The 20,054-nt window shown below is 44.2% G+C and overlaps 1 protein-coding gene across 3 annotated transcripts in view; it reads left to right on the top strand.

Moving 5' to 3' along the window:
• Positions 1–20,054, top strand: part of LOC117210094 (Krueppel-like factor 6) — a 284,673-nt gene that overhangs the window by 252,886 nt on the left and 11,733 nt on the right. For all 3 annotated transcript variants that reach the window (XM_033452753.1, XM_033452754.1, XM_033452755.1), the window contains one exon: positions 17,417–17,726. In XM_033452753.1, the coding sequence (XP_033308644.1) occupies positions 17,417–17,726 (310 nt within the window). The remainder of the gene's footprint in view (positions 1–17,416; positions 17,727–20,054) is intronic.

The following is a 20,054-nucleotide window of genomic DNA, read 5'->3' as shown; positions in this document are numbered from 1 at the left end:
TGGACGTCATGCTCACAAGTATCTGTCCGCATTTATAACTTTGTACGAAGGTCGATGATTTATGTGCACGTAGTTTAAGAAAATTTAGTCTTGATAGTTTCTTTTTAAGTAATTGGTAGTTGGCTGAAACCACTACTGTATACGTATTATGAGTAAGCACATATCAAATTGCAGAAGCTTAATCGTCTCTAAAATAGGAAAAAAGGAAATTTATGGAGTAGATCGAATAAATTCCAACGATCGCAAATAGAAATAATTAAAATAACAAAGAGAAACCCGTCATCTCGTTTCCTATTATTATAACGACATTGCAATTGATATCAATTCTTTGTAACTCGAGAATGGACTGGGAATGAACGAACGAGTTGAGGATCACTGAGAATGCTCCACTTTCCGTCTCCGTTTAGCCGCCTTCGCGTGGACCAGCTTCTCGAGCCAGTAGATTACGTATGGTCAATGACCACGCATATACCAAGAGGGATGGTAATAGGTCCACCTCGAGGTGAAAAAGGCGAAGAATCGATTTTTTTTTTCCGTGGAACTGTTCGAGATTGTCGGTTCGAGCGAACATTCGTGATTCCTTTATCGTTTATCGCGAAAGGCGCAACAGAACGGTTGAAATAAAAAGCGAAGCGTACAAAATCAGAGGTAATAAGGTTTCTAAAGTAAGTAATATAGAAGGAAGAATCTAAATGAATCTAAATTTACGAATCTATGAATCTATTCTTTCGTCATCGATCGTATTTCCTCGAAGTGATTATATCGTAGAGAAAATATTCACGGATCAAAAAATTCAGTTGAACTTGAGAAAAAGGATAAGAATAATGACAATAGTGGATCGTGGGAAAGCGCCCATCGCTCGAGTTACAAGAAAACAAGCATTTAGATAATGGAGCCATTGTCTAAATCCCACGACTGTGACCAAATTGAAATCCACTTCAACACCATGGTACAACAGTTGTAAAATAGTCGAATTTTAACGACTTGGTGTAAAAATCATTACATTTATCGAATTTCACAAGAGATGTATTTCTATAAAGAATGTTGCAATATTGTCACAAGCACGCGTCTTCTGGCAATTCGCTCGGAGACCCCCTTTCTCGAAGAGGCTGCGCAAGCTCTTCGCAATCCTCTCGTACTTTTCTTCCAGCCGGTCGCATTCGTCACGATCGCAAACTGTCTCCCCTGGCTGATGTAATGGACGTAGATTGACAAATCGTGTCTAGGGAATCGCACCGTTCCGTACGCGTCCGATACCCCTCGTACACAAACTCGAAGCACATCGAACGAATTAATATTTTAACAGTCTCCGTCCTTTCATCCTCCATAAATCGATCTCAATTAAGGACAAGTTAACGCGTTTCTACCTTCTCTTTGTTCGACTGCCTCTCGATTTCTTTAAATATCGTTAACATTAAATCATCACGAAATTCATTGCAACGTGGCTGGTAAAAGATGATGGAGTAAAACGAATCGAGAAAAACGGTCGCGATTTCAAGGTACAAAAAAGGCACGATACGTATACGATGGATATTCTACTTTCATTTTTCTCCGTGGTATAAAAGACGACTCGTCTGTGTGTTTCGTAAGAGGCACGATTGAAATTAATTTGCCATTTCGCACCTCGATCGGCCGAGTAAAAATCGCGATAATGACGCAGTAAACGGGAGCATTATTCGCGAGTGGATCGGGCACTTGGCTTGTCGTTAAAGCGTAAATCGTGGAATTTAATGAACCACCCGTACCATTAACGCTAACGGAAATGTGCTCGATGATTTATAGTGTTTTACGCGGCGCGCGTTTCACGCGGTCGCCGCACCGTCTCGATCGCCGTTTGGTACCGCCGGTGAATTGTTCGCGAGCCAACGAGTCCTCCCTTTTTTCTCTCTTCTTTAATGAGTCGTCGAGCGTGGGAAGATCGAAAACATTCGAAAAACGCGGTATTCTATTTCCTGGAAAACCATGTCTTCCTGGTGCATCGCCTGGCAAGTAATGGTATCTCATAAAGGTGAAACGTTTCTTACACAAGGAGAAAATCGATGGAAATGATGTCCGAGAGAAAAAGCGTGCTGTGTTGATAGTAGTATTCGTTAGTACCTGATTGTAGTCGAGTACTCGTATAAATAAACTTTAAAAGAAACAAGGAAATTACAAGTTGGTACAAAGTGAAATATTAATTGTTACCCTTAAACTTAACATAGAGGAAGGATATTTTAAATGATGGCGCAATTCCGTTTATTCCAATACAAAATTTTATCTCCAATCGAAAACGAACTATCCTGATTCATCCGACACCGATTCAAAAACCACAATTATCACGAAGGTGAATTATAAATATCACACAAAATACGACAACTGCGTACTATAAACGATCGTAAAGTTTTCATAACATCATCAGGATGGAATTCGATGAATCTGGAAACGTGGGAAGCTCGAGGTATAGTCAAGATTGTGCGCGACTCGATTATTTCCATTTACGGGAAATAAGCTTGGAAATCAAGTAACGCCTCGGCCTTCAGCCGGTTACACCGCTCTTGTGCAATATGGTTATCGTATCGCCTTACATTGTGTCGGCTACACGTGAAAAATCCTTCGAAGGACGTCGTCGCTCCTCTCTGTTCTGTAACGTAGAAGCCCGGTTCTTTCTTTGTATAAGCCAGAGAAGGACATTAGTCACAGTTCGAGGAATCATCGTACGATCCTCTGGAAAAATTCCTTCTTCACGCCTGATTACACACCTATTCCTCTACCATTCCATAATTACAGCTCCTATGTCGGTTTAACCCAACAGATATTATAATCGAGATTACTCTATGGATACTCTCGTTGAGAAGTCTGAGTTGCTTTCAGGAATAGAGTCGATAAACGGCTACAGAGGATCAAGAAGCGTGTTGGCGCTTTAGCGGCTAATGAATTTTGTCGAATTAGTTGTACTAGGAGCTGCAATATTTGACCATCTATGGATAATCGTATACACGGCACGAGTCTCGTGGGAATCGTTGCGAATCGTTGATCCGAACGTTTCGTTCTCAGACTACTGGACGCAATTGCAAAATTCGAATGTGTGGTTCGTTTGCGTTAAAAATCACGAGAAAAATGCTGTACGCTCTTCGATCCTCGAACATCGAACCGTTACATTTACCCTTCTACAGCTTCCTACGAAAACGCGGCTAACAACTACGCTTTATTGCCATTTTTATCATTAAAACTGTCTTTATATAAAATTTCGTTAACGCTGTTCCCATGAACTATACTCAACGAAAATATTCCAAAATTGATAAAAGCTTGCATCGTCATCGTATTTTTCTTACAAATCTGTACTTCCAAACCCACCTAAGATCGTTTATTCCCATATTTTCATCTTCTTTCCATTCGCCATTGTCTTCGTCAAAAGAAAAGCAACGTAATTGAATCGGTTACGGTCGAGACAAACGTCGTCCATTAAACAGAATCACCCCGTCGATCATCTCGTGCACAGAATCCGGCTGAGCGAACGCGTTCATCGTCGATCTTCCCTCAAAGATATTGCCTTCGCAAAAATACGATACGAGCTGAACGAGTGTCCCTTATCCCTGGGACGAGCGATAGCCCTCGTGCAAGCGTTTTCGTCGTTTCCCGGACAGGACTATAATAACTGTCGGCGTCAGACAATTTTAGGCCCATTGTTTATACTCGGTGAGGCTGACGCGTATACGAGAAGCGCGAGAAGGAGCCTGGGGCGGCGGGCTCGCGGGTATTCGCCGTATAATACTCGGATTGCGCAACCCCCGTGTATCCGCATGCATATGTGCGTATGTACGTACCAACTAACGTATGTACATATCCGCGTACGTTCACGATTCACGCAGATCCTACTCGAGGGAGAAAAGAAAACGAGGCTGATTTGTAGATCGGTCGCGCGCGGTGCGTTGTAAGCGGCCAGATTGAAATCAGAGATGCGACCGAGATTACGTGCTATAAGCAGCGTATAATGGAGAGGATGCAATGAAAGGGATACCGTTGTAGCAATGCCGTGAGCATCGGAGGAAATCCTACGGAGCACACACCGGCGCAACCTGCAACCCTTTTGCTTGTTGGCTTTCATTGCCGGATTTATACCCGGCGAGTCCTCCAGCTAATTTAGAGTCGACTTAATTTTCTCGTGGCAACGGAAGATAAGTTCATTTAACGCGTCTACCACGAGTCGTTCGATGTCGTATCGAATGACCACTCGACTAGTCCAACTTCTTTCGCTTTTTCTTCTACTTCCACTATGGAGATCGCTCGTTCCGTCCACTATATTCCCGTTATTGCTTCTCCTTGTTCCACCATCGATCGAATCGTCGATATAAAATTGCAATCGCGATTACTAAACGAACGGCTTAACCGCGACCATAGGGTAGAAGGAATAATTGAAAAGGTCCCAGGCGTTTACCAGTTATCGATTGTGCAATTGTGATCGATCGCGGCACAGAGATGTTTGCCTGTCCCCGGTTTCAAGGTCCCAGGTATAAAAGTCGTGGCCTAACTTATGACTTCGTTGTCCGTGGAAATCGACCGAGTTTCGACGAATCGATGATTTCTACATCTCGCGATTTTATGTCTTAATAGAATGATAGTAAATCGATGTTGTTCGTAATAACGTTGCTTTTCTGTTACGTTTATTATTACGCTATTATTATGTTAATACCTACGCGTTTAGATAAAAATTCTTTATACGTTACCGCTTCCGTTAGGTTCGCCGGCGCGCTATCGATCTTTCCTCGCTATTGACATTTATTTAATCATGAATCGACCGCGACTACGCGACTTCGGATTAGATGACTCGACCTCGAAACTCTATTCCCACTAACTCCGCCAAGTGTTCGTGTCTGTAAATCTGTCCACGTTTTGATCGATGTTCTTGAAACGAAGAATAGTGATACTGTAAATAGAATAAAATTATTAAATATCATCGTTACCTCGGAGAAACGTAGCTTCGATTTGCTTGTGTTCTAACAGAATTTTACAGAAAATTCAAGCTTGTATCAAAATTGTATTTATTTGTAAATTGAATTAATTAAAATTGAATTAATCGATCAATGAATTAATGACACGAGAATTATAGAAATTTTGTAATATCGAAAGCATGTACTTCTAATATCCTTATATGACAAACAATCATTTTGTTGACAATGTTTTTGACGCTGACAAGTGTTTGGTTCGCCATTGGATGAGGATCATCGACGTCAACGATTCGCACGGCACTATTGCTGGCGTATGGCTATGAGTTTACTATACGTACAGTTCCCCGTGACGGCTCGTAACGTTACACGCTGCTCACAATAACAACGCTTTACGATATGTATGGATAGTTGTTTAACTTGCGCTTCAGCACCCTTTACAGCTGGTTTTACGATATTCGGGACGAACGAACCGGCGGACGCGGCTACCTTTCGTTTTAAACGCTGCGAAAGGTTTAATGCTCGATTGGAAAAGAGCAATTCCCGAGTACGATCGTGGGCGCAATTTTATACTTTCACGAATGAAATTCGTAATGCGCCGCGAAATATAAGAGAAACTACCGTCGAATTTTCACCGAGGATCGCTTGCGCGAATAGTATCGTGTTACCGATAAATCGATTCCAGAGGTTATTACCTCGAAATCCCAATTTTCTTGCCGGAACGTTTCTTGCCGGAATTTCCTTAAATTAAAATGCAATATCACATTTACGTGTAAGTTAACCACCTCGGCCCTTTTTAGGCGTACGACGCAATCTTTTTTCAAAGTAATATTTCGCGGTAATTGCTTGTAATCGTACGCAAGTCCCGTGTAACCAAAATAAACTATCGAAAGTTCTCGGAATTGAAAGCAACAAGTAAAATATTTCAAAGTATGTTATAAAATAAATCTTTCGTTTTTATCGTAAACGCAATAAATCGTAAGGTAAGCGTTAACATCAAAAATCGTGAAATTGTTAAAGATTCTACTAAGTTCGTAAACGCTCTGCCGTCACGTTCAATCGTAAATTGAACAGCGGTAGATGCGCTCGCGCGCTCGTGCAATCGCGAGGATGTGTTCGCGGCGCGTTCACTTGGACCCCCATTGGTGTTGTGGATGCCTTTTCTTGTATCGTTCGCACACTAATCTTCGGGATAATGTATTCCGCGGCTCGAAGATACGGCTTCAGCGCACGGCCGCTCGCGCCGGCCTGCAACAACAATCTTGCAGGTTGCGGACGAAGGTCGAAACGGATTATCGGTTGCCGTGATTTGTTAATGCACCACGTGTAATGGGATCTCTTATTCGTGCCGCGATTTAACCAGGAAACGCGCGCATCTAACCAGCGAGTACCAACACGCTTCATCTTTGTTCCACCGTAGTTTCTCTCCTTTCGTGAAATTGAATTTCGCGATGTTCGCGTCGTTTCGGTGTCGTACGAGGAAAGTGGCGTAATTTACATTAAATTCATTAACAGTTAATTCATTCGGTAATAAAATTTATCTCTCCAAACGAAAACTTGCCTATTTTTAAATATTTCTTCTGGAAATATTCGATTTTTTAAGGAAAGTAGTCTAGAAACACTCGAATCTAAAATCTGTCTGCTCTATAATTCGCATGTGGAAATTCAAGAAAATTATTCGTTAAGGGATTCCTCGCCTCTGCATTGCATGTTTGCCTGGAGAGGTTGCCCGCAGCACGACTTGCCCATTACGTAACCCCAACATTCAGAATTTCTATTTAGACGATGTTGTACGAACGTTGCAAGGCCCCGAAGCATCGCGAAAGCGACCACGCAGATTACAAAGTAACGAGTAAACGTAAACACATGAATTCCCGTGTCCGCATAAATTACGGAACGGGCCCGTGACCGTGCAATTATTGCGAGTGCGAGTACGGGTCCTTCGGTACGCAGGAACACGCGTAAAATTAGATCATGTTCACGGGAAGGCGAGAAGGAAGTCGATTAAGGCTTTCAGCCCGAAGGTGTGACGCGTTGGAACGAATGTTTAACGCGTGACAAACCAGAGCGGCGCGACAGATCTTATTAAGAAAAGTGTCCGGTGTAACCGCCTTTAATTAATTATCCTTCGTCCGTATTGCACACCTCGTTAACGTTAACGTTCGTGTATAAATGCGAATAGACGCGAGCCAAGAAACCGACAGGTCGTTTGCAAAAATTATGCAATTCCTCGTTTCCGGCATCACCTTAAATGGCGACGAGAAAAGCTAAGTTCAGCTCGACACCCTGTTCGAGACCTCGCGCACAATTATTGCGAACTCAGGCGTGTCGTATTCTTAACGCGCTTCAAAAACCGCGAAACATCGATCCGGTGGACAGTCGAGGGTCAGTCGCGTAATCGGTTTGTCGATTAGCCAGTGGAAACAGCTGTCTAATTGATTCTAACGAAGCTATTACGAGGTGGAACGTTCGGTTATTTTGGAGTAAACAGCTCGGTTTGCCCGGCGCTCGGCTAATAAGAAATTCGTCCAGGACATATCCGAGGTTTAGCAGAGGCAAAAAGAAGGGAAATCGATCGATGTTGATCGATATTTTTGCGAACGTTTAATGAACCTCGGATATAGCGAATGTAGCCACGATTGCGCGTACAGGGTTACTTCTATTTTTGGAGATAATGGCAGCTGCTGTCCATTGGTGGACCGGGGCCCTCGTTATTTCCCTCTCGAATCGTTAACTTCGAGGTTTCGTACTGCTTTGGCGTTATTGCCTGGCGTCTGATCAAGATGAACCGTATCTACTTCGTACCGCCGCGTTGGCCACCCGTTATAGTTCGCATAATACTATCCCAAGTCCCATGTTCGCGGACACGCTATCAAGATGTTGCTCGACTGTCAATGCTACTCCCAATAGCCCGATTTTCCGAATTTTTTCAATTACCTCGCGGAAATGTATGTACATCAAAACAATAGGTGCTCTAAGAACATAGTACAGTTATTAGCAGTTAGCTTTCGTTTCTTCCTTGAATCGAGTGTGCAATCGGCCGTTTACAATCCATGTGATAACTTTTCATTACAATAAAAGTAACATTTTATCGTTATAGGAAGTCAACATTTCGTTTCGAAATTCACGAGTATTTCACTAACGTTCTCTCGAAGGGAAATAATTCACTGCTTGAAAATGGTCGATCTATTTCGCGACTGAAGAAGGATTAACCTCTTCGCACAAACCGCGAACATACCCTCCGATCTATCCACGTCATGTTCCACGAAATTCAGAATCTCCGTTGAGGCAGTTTGAGGTGCGGCGAGGCTCGATTCAGCTCCCTCTAATAATCCGAGAAAAATTCCAGGATTCAGACTGAGTTCATCGTTAACGAGGGCCGACGATAACGCTCGGTTAACGAGCGCACTTTTTCGTCGCCGCGGTTCTCTCCGTATGCACCGAACTTTCACATCGCGCGGACCTACGATCGTTGCACAGGTGTAGAGGTCGAACCGCCGTCAGAGTTTTACGAGGTTAATGTGCAAAAGCAGGATCACACGGGTCTGCCTCGGCGTACACGTACTTTAGCCTACGCGAGCAGGCACGTAAGCCTGTGATGAATTATACGGCTCGATAAGGTCGTGTGCGTTAATTTATTATCCTTGTAATCGCAGTCCTTCTCTCCCTGCCGTGGCTGTACTTCGCGCTACGAATTAAGCGTCATGCCGCAAAACGGAAAAAAAAGAAATGAATGAAAAAGAAGACGAAGGGGAAGCGGCGGAGCGAAGGCAAAAAAGGTGGAAGAGGAAAAAGAGCAAGGTTCGTCCTGCAAGATGATGATTCTAGGCATCGAGGTTCTAGTTGGAAGCACAGAAAGAACAGGAAACGGAAAAATGCGGAATTTATCGACTGGCTGGCGAAGATCGCGTACGTACGAGCGCGTGCTTGGTTACTTGCTCGCTTGGGCGCAGGTGAAACACACCTGAGCCCGTTCTCGCGAAGGTTAAACACCTGTGACAATGCTCGACAGCGACGCTCAACGTCACCGTGGCTGACCTTTTCCAAAGCAGCGCTACCTATGCATCGACCGGTTGTCGCGTGTCACCTTCAGCACCATTGTGTCGCTCTGAATGCTCGATCAATGTTAATTTGCACGATGGAAAGCGGGCTTGAAGAGCTTTTTATTAACAGTTTCTCGACGGGACATTTTTCATTAAATACAAGATGATTCATAGATAACGATTACAATGTACGATGACATATATTTCGTTCACTTTTTTCGCCATGTGTTTAATTTTTTATAGAACTTCAACTGACGTGCGCCATAAATTTTAGTTGGAATGCTCTGTCGTTAAAGTATTAATACAAGCAAACGTGGTTTCTTATGCTTTACTGATTGGTATTTTTAAGAAGAAGCGACGGGAGATTTTAATCTTTGATTAGAGGACGATTAGAACGATATAGAATCTCGTTGCACGCTATGAATGGTTGGATTCACGAGAGAGATAAATGTGCATGAGATACTTTATGTCCCAGTACTGAGGCGCCCAATCGATGCAGCCTATGAAACCAAGCCTCGAAACGTCATAGAAATATTACCGCTATCTTTCCACCTCAATTTAATCCTGCCGTCATCTGCTTGCTATCTGTCGATGCATCTTCGTGTATAACGTTGCGAACCAGTGTAATCGCGACGTAACGGTTTCCAGTTAAACAACGGGCTTCAAAATCACTTACATAAAGAAATTCTTCGTTGTCACTTACGACAACGACGTCTCACGGATCGTTTGAATTTCTCTATCTAAATTACGCTTATCGAACATAGACTCGTCAGAAGAACAGAAAACGACTAAATACGCAGATCGAAACTCGCTCGTCGTGTGAGAACGTGAAATTACGAAAGAGAAACGGGGCAATTAAAGAAACGGAACGATCGGACGCGAAGGTTGCAGTTGAGGCGAAGAGGAAAGTAGGGGGACAGGGGGAGGCACGACGTGCTGTCGTTCACCAGGCTCATCCGCGAGAGATCACAGGTGAAGGTGCATCGGGAGACGCATCGTGCATGTGCATCTAGCCTCCAGAGGAGAGGTGCATCGTTGCGGCTGCACACGGCTTGGCGCGGTCAGGCCAACCTGCACCTCGGCTCGTCTATCACGGACCGGATAGATTTATCGAGTATCGGCACCTTCGCGTCCCGCGCTAGCCTTCGACAATTTATACACCTTCGCCGGGCTGAAGTGGAGCCGAAGCGGACAGATCCGCGACGAACGTCTAGGCCGGATGACGAGGAAGATTCATCGTCGTAGCCAGCGTGAATGCTACGCCGCTAACGATCATTTTCACCTAACGATCGCGGATCCGACGGTTCTGCCGATAATGCAATAAAGATCGCGAGTCCCACTGTCGAGCCTGTCTTCGGTACTCTTCAACGTGCCCGTTTCCCAGTAGTCTAGACGAGTTCGCATAAGTTTCTACTCCATCGATAATATTTCAGTCGTCCACGAATTCTCGTCGTGGTTCCTGATTATTTAATGGAAGCTTCGATTAAGGAAACCGTCAAGCATATCCGTGACAAAGTAAATTGACAAGAGAGTAAAGTAGCGTCGAGCACCGTTTTAATCATTCACACTTCGTAATGTAAAATACTTTGAAGGATTTTGTCGCAGTGACAAGTCGGAAAACATGTTGCGTCGTTTTTATAGCAAGGGCGCGGTATAATTCCTGTTATCAAGAGTCGACACGTACTAGAGAAGACGGTGATCAAGAGGAATAAGTGTTCCTTCTGAACCTTGTCCACGATGGACTGTGCCTCTTCGCTATAAATTGAACCTTCTTGACGAGCATTAAAATGCAAATGTTGGGAGCAGTAAACAACACAAACCCGACATTACTTAAATCACTTCTGATACGTAGAAATAATAAGGCAAAAGCGTGGTAATGATGAAATTTGACGTTGCAACTGCCTCTTTGATCATGTGCAACTAAATCCCCGGCGATACCTTTTGCGAGCTGACCGTGGCTCCATAAAATGTACCGATTCACGAGCATCCGATTACGGAACCGCGATATACGAAGCTCGAAAGTCTCACTCCTGGTTCTACCGGGTCTGATAATCACAGGGGAGACCTACGGCTCGGCGATTCGAGTAAGACGTTACTTTAACTTTCGAACGTTCGATCGCAAACGCATAATTCATTTGGAGCCTGGAAGGTACCAGGACAGAAGGCCTGTAATGCCAGTAAAACTTCGCAATGCAACATTGTGAAAGGCGTCGATTTGTTATCCGAAACTTTTTCGGTCCTCTGTAATTACAAAGAGCCATATCTTATTTCCCGCTTTTTCGTATAGGCCTTTGATCTCTGTTGGCTCGATCGTCGCGACGCGTCCGCGTCTTCTCCACTCTGTTCCTGCTCGCTCATCGGCGAGAAGACTTCGTAAGAGATCACGTGGCGTGGGTGGAACAATTCGAGGCTAGCCGCGAGCGATTTCACCCGCAAAACGCTTCGCTCTTTCCCTTCCGAGACCTGATCGTTTAACAGACGTTTACGATCTGACGAGGGGCAATATCGTCGTTTAAGGTGCCTCCGAATTCGACACTTTCGTCCCCACTCGCAAATTGAACACCGCGCGTCGAATATTATATCCTGCCTTTGAATGAGTAATTTTAACATATATCTTCCCTTAATTTCGTTTTCGAAAGAAACGTTAGAATACATAAGGACTGGCGATATTTGTGCCGCAGCTGTTCGTTAATATCACATATCTTACATGATTTTTTTTTTTTTTTTTCGAGCGATATGAATTTCGAAAAGACAGTATTTAAGCCGCGTAAAAGTTAAACATTTACAATGATAAATCAACGGCGACGATTACTGTACCTCTGAATCGTAGATGGTAAATTTAAAGGAGGGGCATAAATGGAATAATTCAATGGGTTTTGCTTTATAACGGGTATTGCTTAAATGACCGGGATTGTCCTGTAATAAAGTTTCATATATCGTGAACCTTCGAAATTCAAGCGCCGCGTGTGCTCGTTTCGACGTCGACCGTATACGAATCGGCATGCACGAGCTCCGTTTCCGCGTTACTTTCACCGTAGTGGTATAATCACGCCTTTGTCAATTAGCGTGCGCCAGGCGGCGGTTAATTATAATAAAGACACGTTAATGCAACGCTCGGCGAAGAGATAATCGCCCCTTTCTGGGCGTGTATGATTTTATTATGCATTCCTTTACGTTTCTGCTTCGCCCGCTGTTACGCGGTTCAATTAAAGGCCATCGTACGGCTTCTACCTCCGAATTTACGAACCTCCGGCATCGATATAACCCATCCCTGCATAAAGAACTAATTATACCCTGAGTGCTTTAATTTCTAACAAATTGTCATTTTCTTAGGAAGAATCTTAAACCACCGTAGCATCTCTTTTCTCCGCTGCAAACAGTAGATTCGATAAAACGCTCTAATTAATGTACAACATTTTCTCGTTTAACGTTATTTTACTTCAAAACGACACTCTCATTACAGATAATTTCTAAATGACTCTCTTTTAAATTAGGAACAATTTTTATTTGTATCGTGCACATTTTCTTATTTGTCACACAGTCGTTATAAGCGATCTTCTTTCACTCGAGTTAAATATATAATGGAACCTATTGTTGTTATCTGAATCGTCACAAACGCTACGAACTTTTCGAACAATCTGATGTTCGTCCAGACATATTTCTCCAGATACACGCCAAGTTAATCGCGCTATTACCGTTGACAAGGTGTCTGCTACGCAGATGGGCTAAATTTAATTTTATCGTAAACTTCACTGCGCGTCCGCGTGTGAGAGAACGTCGATAAATTCGAAAGCAGCCCGGTGAAAAAAATCTTAATCTACGATTAATTGGTACAAGAGGGGTCATCGGCTAATCTCCGTTTCGCCGCGCGAAACCGGAAACTTAATTGAAAACTCGCGTCTAACGAGTTCCGCGATGCGGGTGGCATGTCCACCCACCTAGCTCGTATTCGTGCACGCGTATTCAAGAGAACGGTCCGCGCATATTTCTCCGTGCACCACGGCTTACGTCCGGCTGATCGTACAATATATGATAATCGATGATGCTGCACGACAGGTTACCGCGAACGAAACACGATTCATCATTGGACGGAACCGGGCTGAACTCGAACACCGGGTTATCATTTCAATACGAGCACCACTTTTTTCCGTAATTAATATTGATTAATTGATCGAAGCGCGTTTAATGATTGTCAATCAGCTGGCTATTGTGCCGCTGTCTTTGCCGCTTTGAATTCGCGTAAATGATGGCGGAACGCTTCCTGCTGATAGCATTTCCGATAGCCTCGACCTGACCACCTCCGGGGATTGATGAATTTTCTAGTTGATTATTTTAGAAAGGCGCGATAAAGATCTCGTAACGCAAGGTCTCGTATGTGGAAGGTTTTGGCGCCGTTCGTCGCTCAAAAGATGACATTCGAGACAGCACAGGGATAAAAAATGTGATTTTTAAGAAAAAAGAAATGGAAAATTGCGGAACCGACGCCACTTGCTGCATTTGAACGTATACAAGCTTCCGATAAGTGATTTTCACGAAGTTGTGAAAATTAAACGGTGGTAGTACGGTGACAATTCCTGTTCGAACGATTGCATTAATTTTCCAGACTACGACTACGAAGTTGTGAAGCGACTTTGCCAGTGAATTAATCGAATACGGTTTGTTCGCCACCGGCGATTTCCACTTATCTCTCTTTACCGCTTCGCTCTGTTCGATTGCTGGCAGCAGGGCATTAATGTCCGCCTATTATCCCTCAATTTGGCAAATTCGAAAAATCCACGGTGCAAACTCTGCCCATAAATCGGCGGATTAACCCCGCGTTTAACATTATCAATTACCCCCTTGACTGTAGACTCGCCGGGTCATGAAAGTCTTTGAAACGTGTGCGCTCGAGAGAAAGGTGCAAGGGAAGGAAGCAAGAGGAAAACGTGGAGTAACGAAGACGCGGAGAAGGGTGGGAAGATGCAACGAATACGAAGGCGAGACGTGATAAAACCGCGTTATTACCGGTAATGCTCGGGGTTAACTCGGCATAGGCGATAGAAGAAGAGCAAAGTTTGTATCGAGGGAGACGTTCTGTATAAGAAAGAGGAAGATTTTCCAACGATTTTTCAGAAGGTTCAGGATTCTTTCAAAAATTTTCTCCAGGGCAAGAGAACGACACGCGAAGTAATGTTGTGTGATGCGGCATCTTATCACGACTTTGACTAAGGAACGACGGCACGTAACGATTGGAAGAAGGACAACGAAGGAGGAAGAATCGGACACGGGTTAAAGAGCTAGACAAGCGCTGTCAGAAAGTTCTGACGACTTCGTGCTCCATTAGATACCAAAGATCATAGACCTCGAGCAGAGCCACGGCAAGAGTTAATAACCCTAACGAGACGTCCAGAACACAGAGATTCAGAGAGGGAGAAATAGCTGGCGTATCGGTGGGGGAAGAAGTGTCCGAAGCAGAAGCTAATTAAGCGAAACCGCCCGTACTGGCAACGTACAGAAATTACAGTTAATAATACCATGGTGGCGCTCGCTAGCGCGAGTACACGTTCCGAGCTCGACCGACTGTATTCATAATGATTCCTCGATACGATTGGACGATCGGCCTGGCCGTAGTCTTCTTCCGAGATTCCCCTAGCGATAAGGGCTGGAGAACACGAGGGCAGGAGATGGTATCTGTAACGCTGACTTTTATACTAAAATTTTCCGTGCTGAATTCCAGGACCACGGAAAAAACGTTCCTGGAAACGCGCGTCCGCCATGCATTACGATCATCGTTATTACTCGTATCGAACAGACGACCGCAACTTTCGAAAGGAACGTATTACGCTGGGAGCGTAACGCGATTATAATGATTAATTCGCTTATCGCGAGAACATCTTGGACGTTTTCGACTCGGTAACTCGCGACTTCTCGAATACTAAAAGGGAAACGGCTTTGGAGCGCGGCACGGCGAGGCGTGCGTGCTGTGTCAATCCCAATATTTACGACGTCTCGAATTCAAAGGTCGGTCAGCTGAAATACGAGGCTGCGATTCAATTAAAAATCAATCTCCGCCACGATCCATCAAACCAACGAAACATAGGCGGGGGCACACGGGTTCGCGTTCGTTTTCCACTCATGCATCTTCGGTCGAACGTGTTTCTGGCCAGCTGGCGTGCACCAGAGCAACCACAACAGCCGTTTGCATAAATCTCCAGGTCGTTGATTCACGGCGAACAACGATAGGGACTCGCGTGCGTGCGTGCGTTACGCAATATTCCGCGTTGTACCGCGCGCTCTGCCGCGAACACGTCGTGTCTCTCCCACCGAACGAAATCGATTACCTCTTAATCCCGTTATCTCGCACGGGTTTCTTCATCTCTACGAGAACCAGGAAACCAAAGTGGTCTATCTTATGAAAAGATCGAAATCGAGGACCGAACTATATAAAGAGATTGCCGTCGATTAAAAATATAAAATTTGAAACTTTACGATAGTCGGTAGTATCGTTTAAAGTATTCTGCGTTTTTTCTCGAGTCAGCCACCGGGTAAACGACAAATGAAACCGGTTTCCCGATACATCCGTGCTCCGTCGAATTGCGTACACGCGTCCCGTGACTCGTGCGACTTTATCGAATTCTCTAGCGAAATTTTTACGCCAGGAACAAGATTTCGAGAACATAAAACGTCCATCGGTGAACATGGATCTGCTCCTTCCGTGTAAGATGTATACATTCGTGCTACGCGGATTCTAAATACGATAGAATACTACTTGTCGCGGCATTAATTTCAGCGGGACGCTCGATTGGCTATCATTGGTGATTATTTTGGAATCAAGAAAAGTGTCCAAGAAATATTTACGGCGCATCGCATAAGGTAAAAGGTCAACGATATGAGTACGATCGTTCTTGGTAGCTTTTAGCCGAAGGGGGTGAACGTCGATCCCTGAACTTTGGTATTAAATGCGTTTGAAATAATTTGTTCGAAGAAAATTCATCATAATTAATATTTCTCAATTCTTTTTTGCTCCTTTCTTTCTCGAATTAATGAAATAAAGTTGACCACGTTGGAAATAAGTAGGAGGTACGAGTACGTGGTTGGATCGAGAAAGGAGCAACAACGTGAATAGCGATGGAAGAAAAAAAGATCGAAATGGAGGGGAAAAGAAGAAGCTTGATTAAATTGTAAAACGCCTCATACAGAAATACATAGCAGCAGCCATTTAGCCGCGTTAATCCACCTTGATGTTGCTCGTGTTCGATGGTGTCCGATCGTGGAGGCGAACTTTTTCTCTCCGCCGGAACAAATTGCGAGTAACGAGTAACGATACCGCGGCGATTTCGTGTACTCGAAATTACGCAGCACTAATTACCGGCATTAACCAGCAAACGAGCCATTACCACGTAACGAGGTAAGCCTTGGAAATTACAATTTTACATCGATTACGCGGCGATCGAAACGGCGACTTCGATAATCGAATGAAAGACGCGCAGATAGCAACGAACCACGGTCAAAAGTTAAACCACCGTGTCAATATTCCACACTCGTTCCAAGCCAGATTGCAGCGTCGATCGATCGCGAATCTATTGGCCTCGCTGTGTATTAATTAGTAACAGTAATGTCACGGACGAGTTTGCATGTGGCCACGTGGGTGAGCGGTCGAGAGAGAATCGATGGGGAGTGAAAGTTAGTTCTGAAGCAAAGCAGGAGAAGAAAAGTGAGTAGAAATAGATCGAAGAGGAGAGGGGAAAAAGGGATGAGGAAAGATAAAAGACGCTCGTGGAGCTAGGTCAAGAAGGAAGGCGAGAAGAAAAGTATAGATGGTAGATAAAACACGGGTTGCGACAAAAAGTAGCAGCAATCGTAATTAGCGCGGTTTTTGCGGCAGGTAGTTCGCGGTAGGCCTGTGAAACGATTGAACTTTCAGCTAAATTTCCTTTCAACCCCGGGAAACATTGCCCGCAACCCGTGGCTTGTAGATTAGCAGAGTTTATAACGGAAGATTTACGACAATGTTGCACGGGTGCCGAGGCACGTCGGCATAAATCGCACGTTTAAATAAAATATACAAGTGGAAAAAAACTGGCGTTAATAACGGCCGACTGGTTGTTTTCCTCGATCGTTCGATGCATCCGACAGCTCCGAGCGGTATCCTATACCAAACGCGTGCTTTTATTCTCTGACTGAAAGTGGTATCGTTTCCTTAGAACCATATATGTCACTCGCTGGATAATCTACGATTCCACGAAATATAGTAATTAACGGGCAACACTAACGAACTCGAGCTATTTTCCACATTTATGCGTCGGCCAATGAATTAACGATCCATTGGACGTTTCGTGTACGTAAAGCTCGATGAAATGACGAAATACTCTTAAATAAATGAGATTATAAGGTTGCCAGTGTTTCAGGTTGTTCGATGTTGCGCCAGTGGCCGGTTAATTAATATTCCATCGTTCTTTTTTTTTCTTACAGTGTCGCCGCCTTTGCCGCCTCTGGGAGAAACAGCGTGGGAGAGAAATCGGGAACGAGAGCGCGAGAGGGTGCGAGAGAGGAGCACGGAGAACGAGCACAGGGAACGGCAGCAAGAAAGAGAATCAGGGATCAGAGAGAGGGAGCCGCGGGATCGAGAAAAGGAACGGGATCGCGATAGGGAGAGGCAAAGGGACAGGGAAAGGGACAGAGAGCGGGACGTGTCGGTCCGCATGATGGAACCGCTCGATCCTGTCTTCGTTTCCCCCTCGGCGGCCCTACTCGCGTTACAGAGGATAAAGGAAACGTCCCTGTAAGTACTTTTACCGATCGTATCGCGGTAACCGCGGCGAACGAGCCGATTTTTACCACGCTCTTGACAGATGTGTAGCAGGGGGCGCATACACCTTCGTACGTACGCTTTTTTCTTCTTATAAACGAGTAACAGGATGTGCTCTATTATCGAAGAAAGTAGAACTCGGAGTATACAACTGCTGGCTTATTCCTAGAAGCAACATTGTCGACCGTATCGCGTTTGAAGCAAATTAAGCGTTCCGATCAAATTTTATATTCCAGTGGAAAGATTACGTTGCGATATTTACTATCTTTTCTCGCATCGTAAGAACGTCTGCGCACACTGTACATTTACGAAGCTTCATAGAAATCGGTAATAGTCCTTAAATACGTGACAGTTCGGAGTAGAATAGATTGAGAATCTAACGTAAGCGTCAATTACGCCATTGAATGGAGTCGACAAAGGATTTACATAGGCTGCCATCCGGCTAGCCAGGGCTGACTTTATTATCAGTTTACAATCGGTCGAAAACAGCAGGATATCGCGGCCGGTCGGTCGCCGCGCCGATGCGATGGTTACGTGCCGTCATATTTCATCGAATGTACAAGCACGTCCAGGGTTAATAGGACGAGATCGTGCACCCGCTGTAAATCTCGTTTAATTTGCTCTCGTGCGCTCGCGAGTGTCTTTTCCATTGTCAAGCGAGCGTTCTGTGCCCGATCTCGGCGAAAAGACCCGACGTTAGAAAACATAGTAATCTCGTGACACCCGGGTGCACGCTAACAAACCTCATTTCATACAGAGCGTCACGATTTCTTTCCAACGTATGTACGTCTGTACCAACTGGATGACGAGTCTCGCGGATCGTTGTGAATAATAATTTTACCTCGTCTCTCAGTGCCACGATGACGGACGATGACATAACGGTCTGTCTATCCTCCTATCTTGGAATTCGCCTCTTGATCCTTGCTTCGGTGTCAATGACTTTATTAGAGCTTCTGAACGGCCCTCGAAGTCCTTAGGCTAACTTTGCTGTCGTTCCTTCTCGTTTCGTTTACGGAAACATTTCATGCTCGCAAATGTGGACTTATATGGTTATATAGTACATTTATTCCGACTTTAACTCTTGTCACCGTAACCAACAGTTGATATAACTGTGAATTTACGTTGTTTCGCCCCTTTGGACAGATCGATGCCAATAATGGTACCCGCGGATCGTGTCCGTAGATCACGCGTACCGTGAAATCGTCACCAGTATCACGGATCGAGGCCTGTCTTCTCGTGTCCCAATGCCGTTAACCGATAGTTATACTTTACGTTTCTCATAAATCTCCACCGGTTGGTTCGTTGTCTGTTTCCGTCTGGATGTACGTGCACGCTGGCGACTTCCATACGCGAGCCAGGTACGCACGTGTACACGCACCGTTGTACATCGGTACCCGCATGTCAGGGCCCTCCTGCGGAGGAACTGCCGCAAGCTTACAGCAATACTTCACGACAAATGTACTTTCCAGTTCCTCCTTCGCCTTTCCAGCGAACCACGCGGTTACGGCTTCGTCTTCGAAACAATGATCCATTTGGTAGTCCTCCTGTACACGCAGTGCAGGAGATTTCGACGCCGAGGAAGCTGATGGAATTATCGCGGAATAAATTGCCGCCTGGATTCTGTATTGTCGTCGGGAACTATGGGCATATTAATTATCACGAAGAAAGAGCTATGCTACGAGTTTACGACGCGGCGGTTTCTGAACGTGTTAACGCGAATGTGATCTATTGCTGATAATTCCTTAATTATTTCGACTATTGCAGTATCGTAAACAATATCTTACACTATCAATGTAATCCAAACTCAACCAGATTAAATTATTTGGAGAAGGTTCAAGACAGCTTCACTGTTAGTGATTTTTCGACTAGTATTTGATATACTAAAATTGATATAGCATATGATATATATATATATATATATATATATATATATATATATATATATATATATATATATATATATGTACCTGAATGCGCTAGTTATAGTCCACTCAGTGTCAAAGGTGGAGTTGATTTTGAGTATTTATTCTGACAACGAGGAGACGTTATTTAGTCAGTTGTCCAATAAATCACATCAAATCTACCTTAAATTGATCGGAAGTTAGTTAGAAATTATTTTTATTCTCATCCAAGATCCCAGTTCTTGGCTTTTAGTCCCGAAATAATCATAAGAACTATTTTAATTCCCTTCCCTAGTTTTATTTAAATTTCACTTACAGAAGAAGACCGCTTATTTTCATCTCGTGATTAATCTTTTTTAGCATCTCTCCTCTCTATACAACTTTGTTTAGAGCGTTTATT

This window comes from Bombus bifarius, unplaced genomic scaffold (genome assembly GCF_011952205.1).
Source record: "Bombus bifarius isolate JDL3187 unplaced genomic scaffold, Bbif_JDL3187 scf7180000008199, whole genome shotgun sequence".
Lineage (NCBI taxonomy): Eukaryota > Metazoa > Arthropoda > Insecta > Hymenoptera > Apidae > Bombus > Bombus bifarius.
Note: the sequence above shows the minus strand (reverse complement) of the source record. Positions and strands in the feature narration are given on the sequence as shown.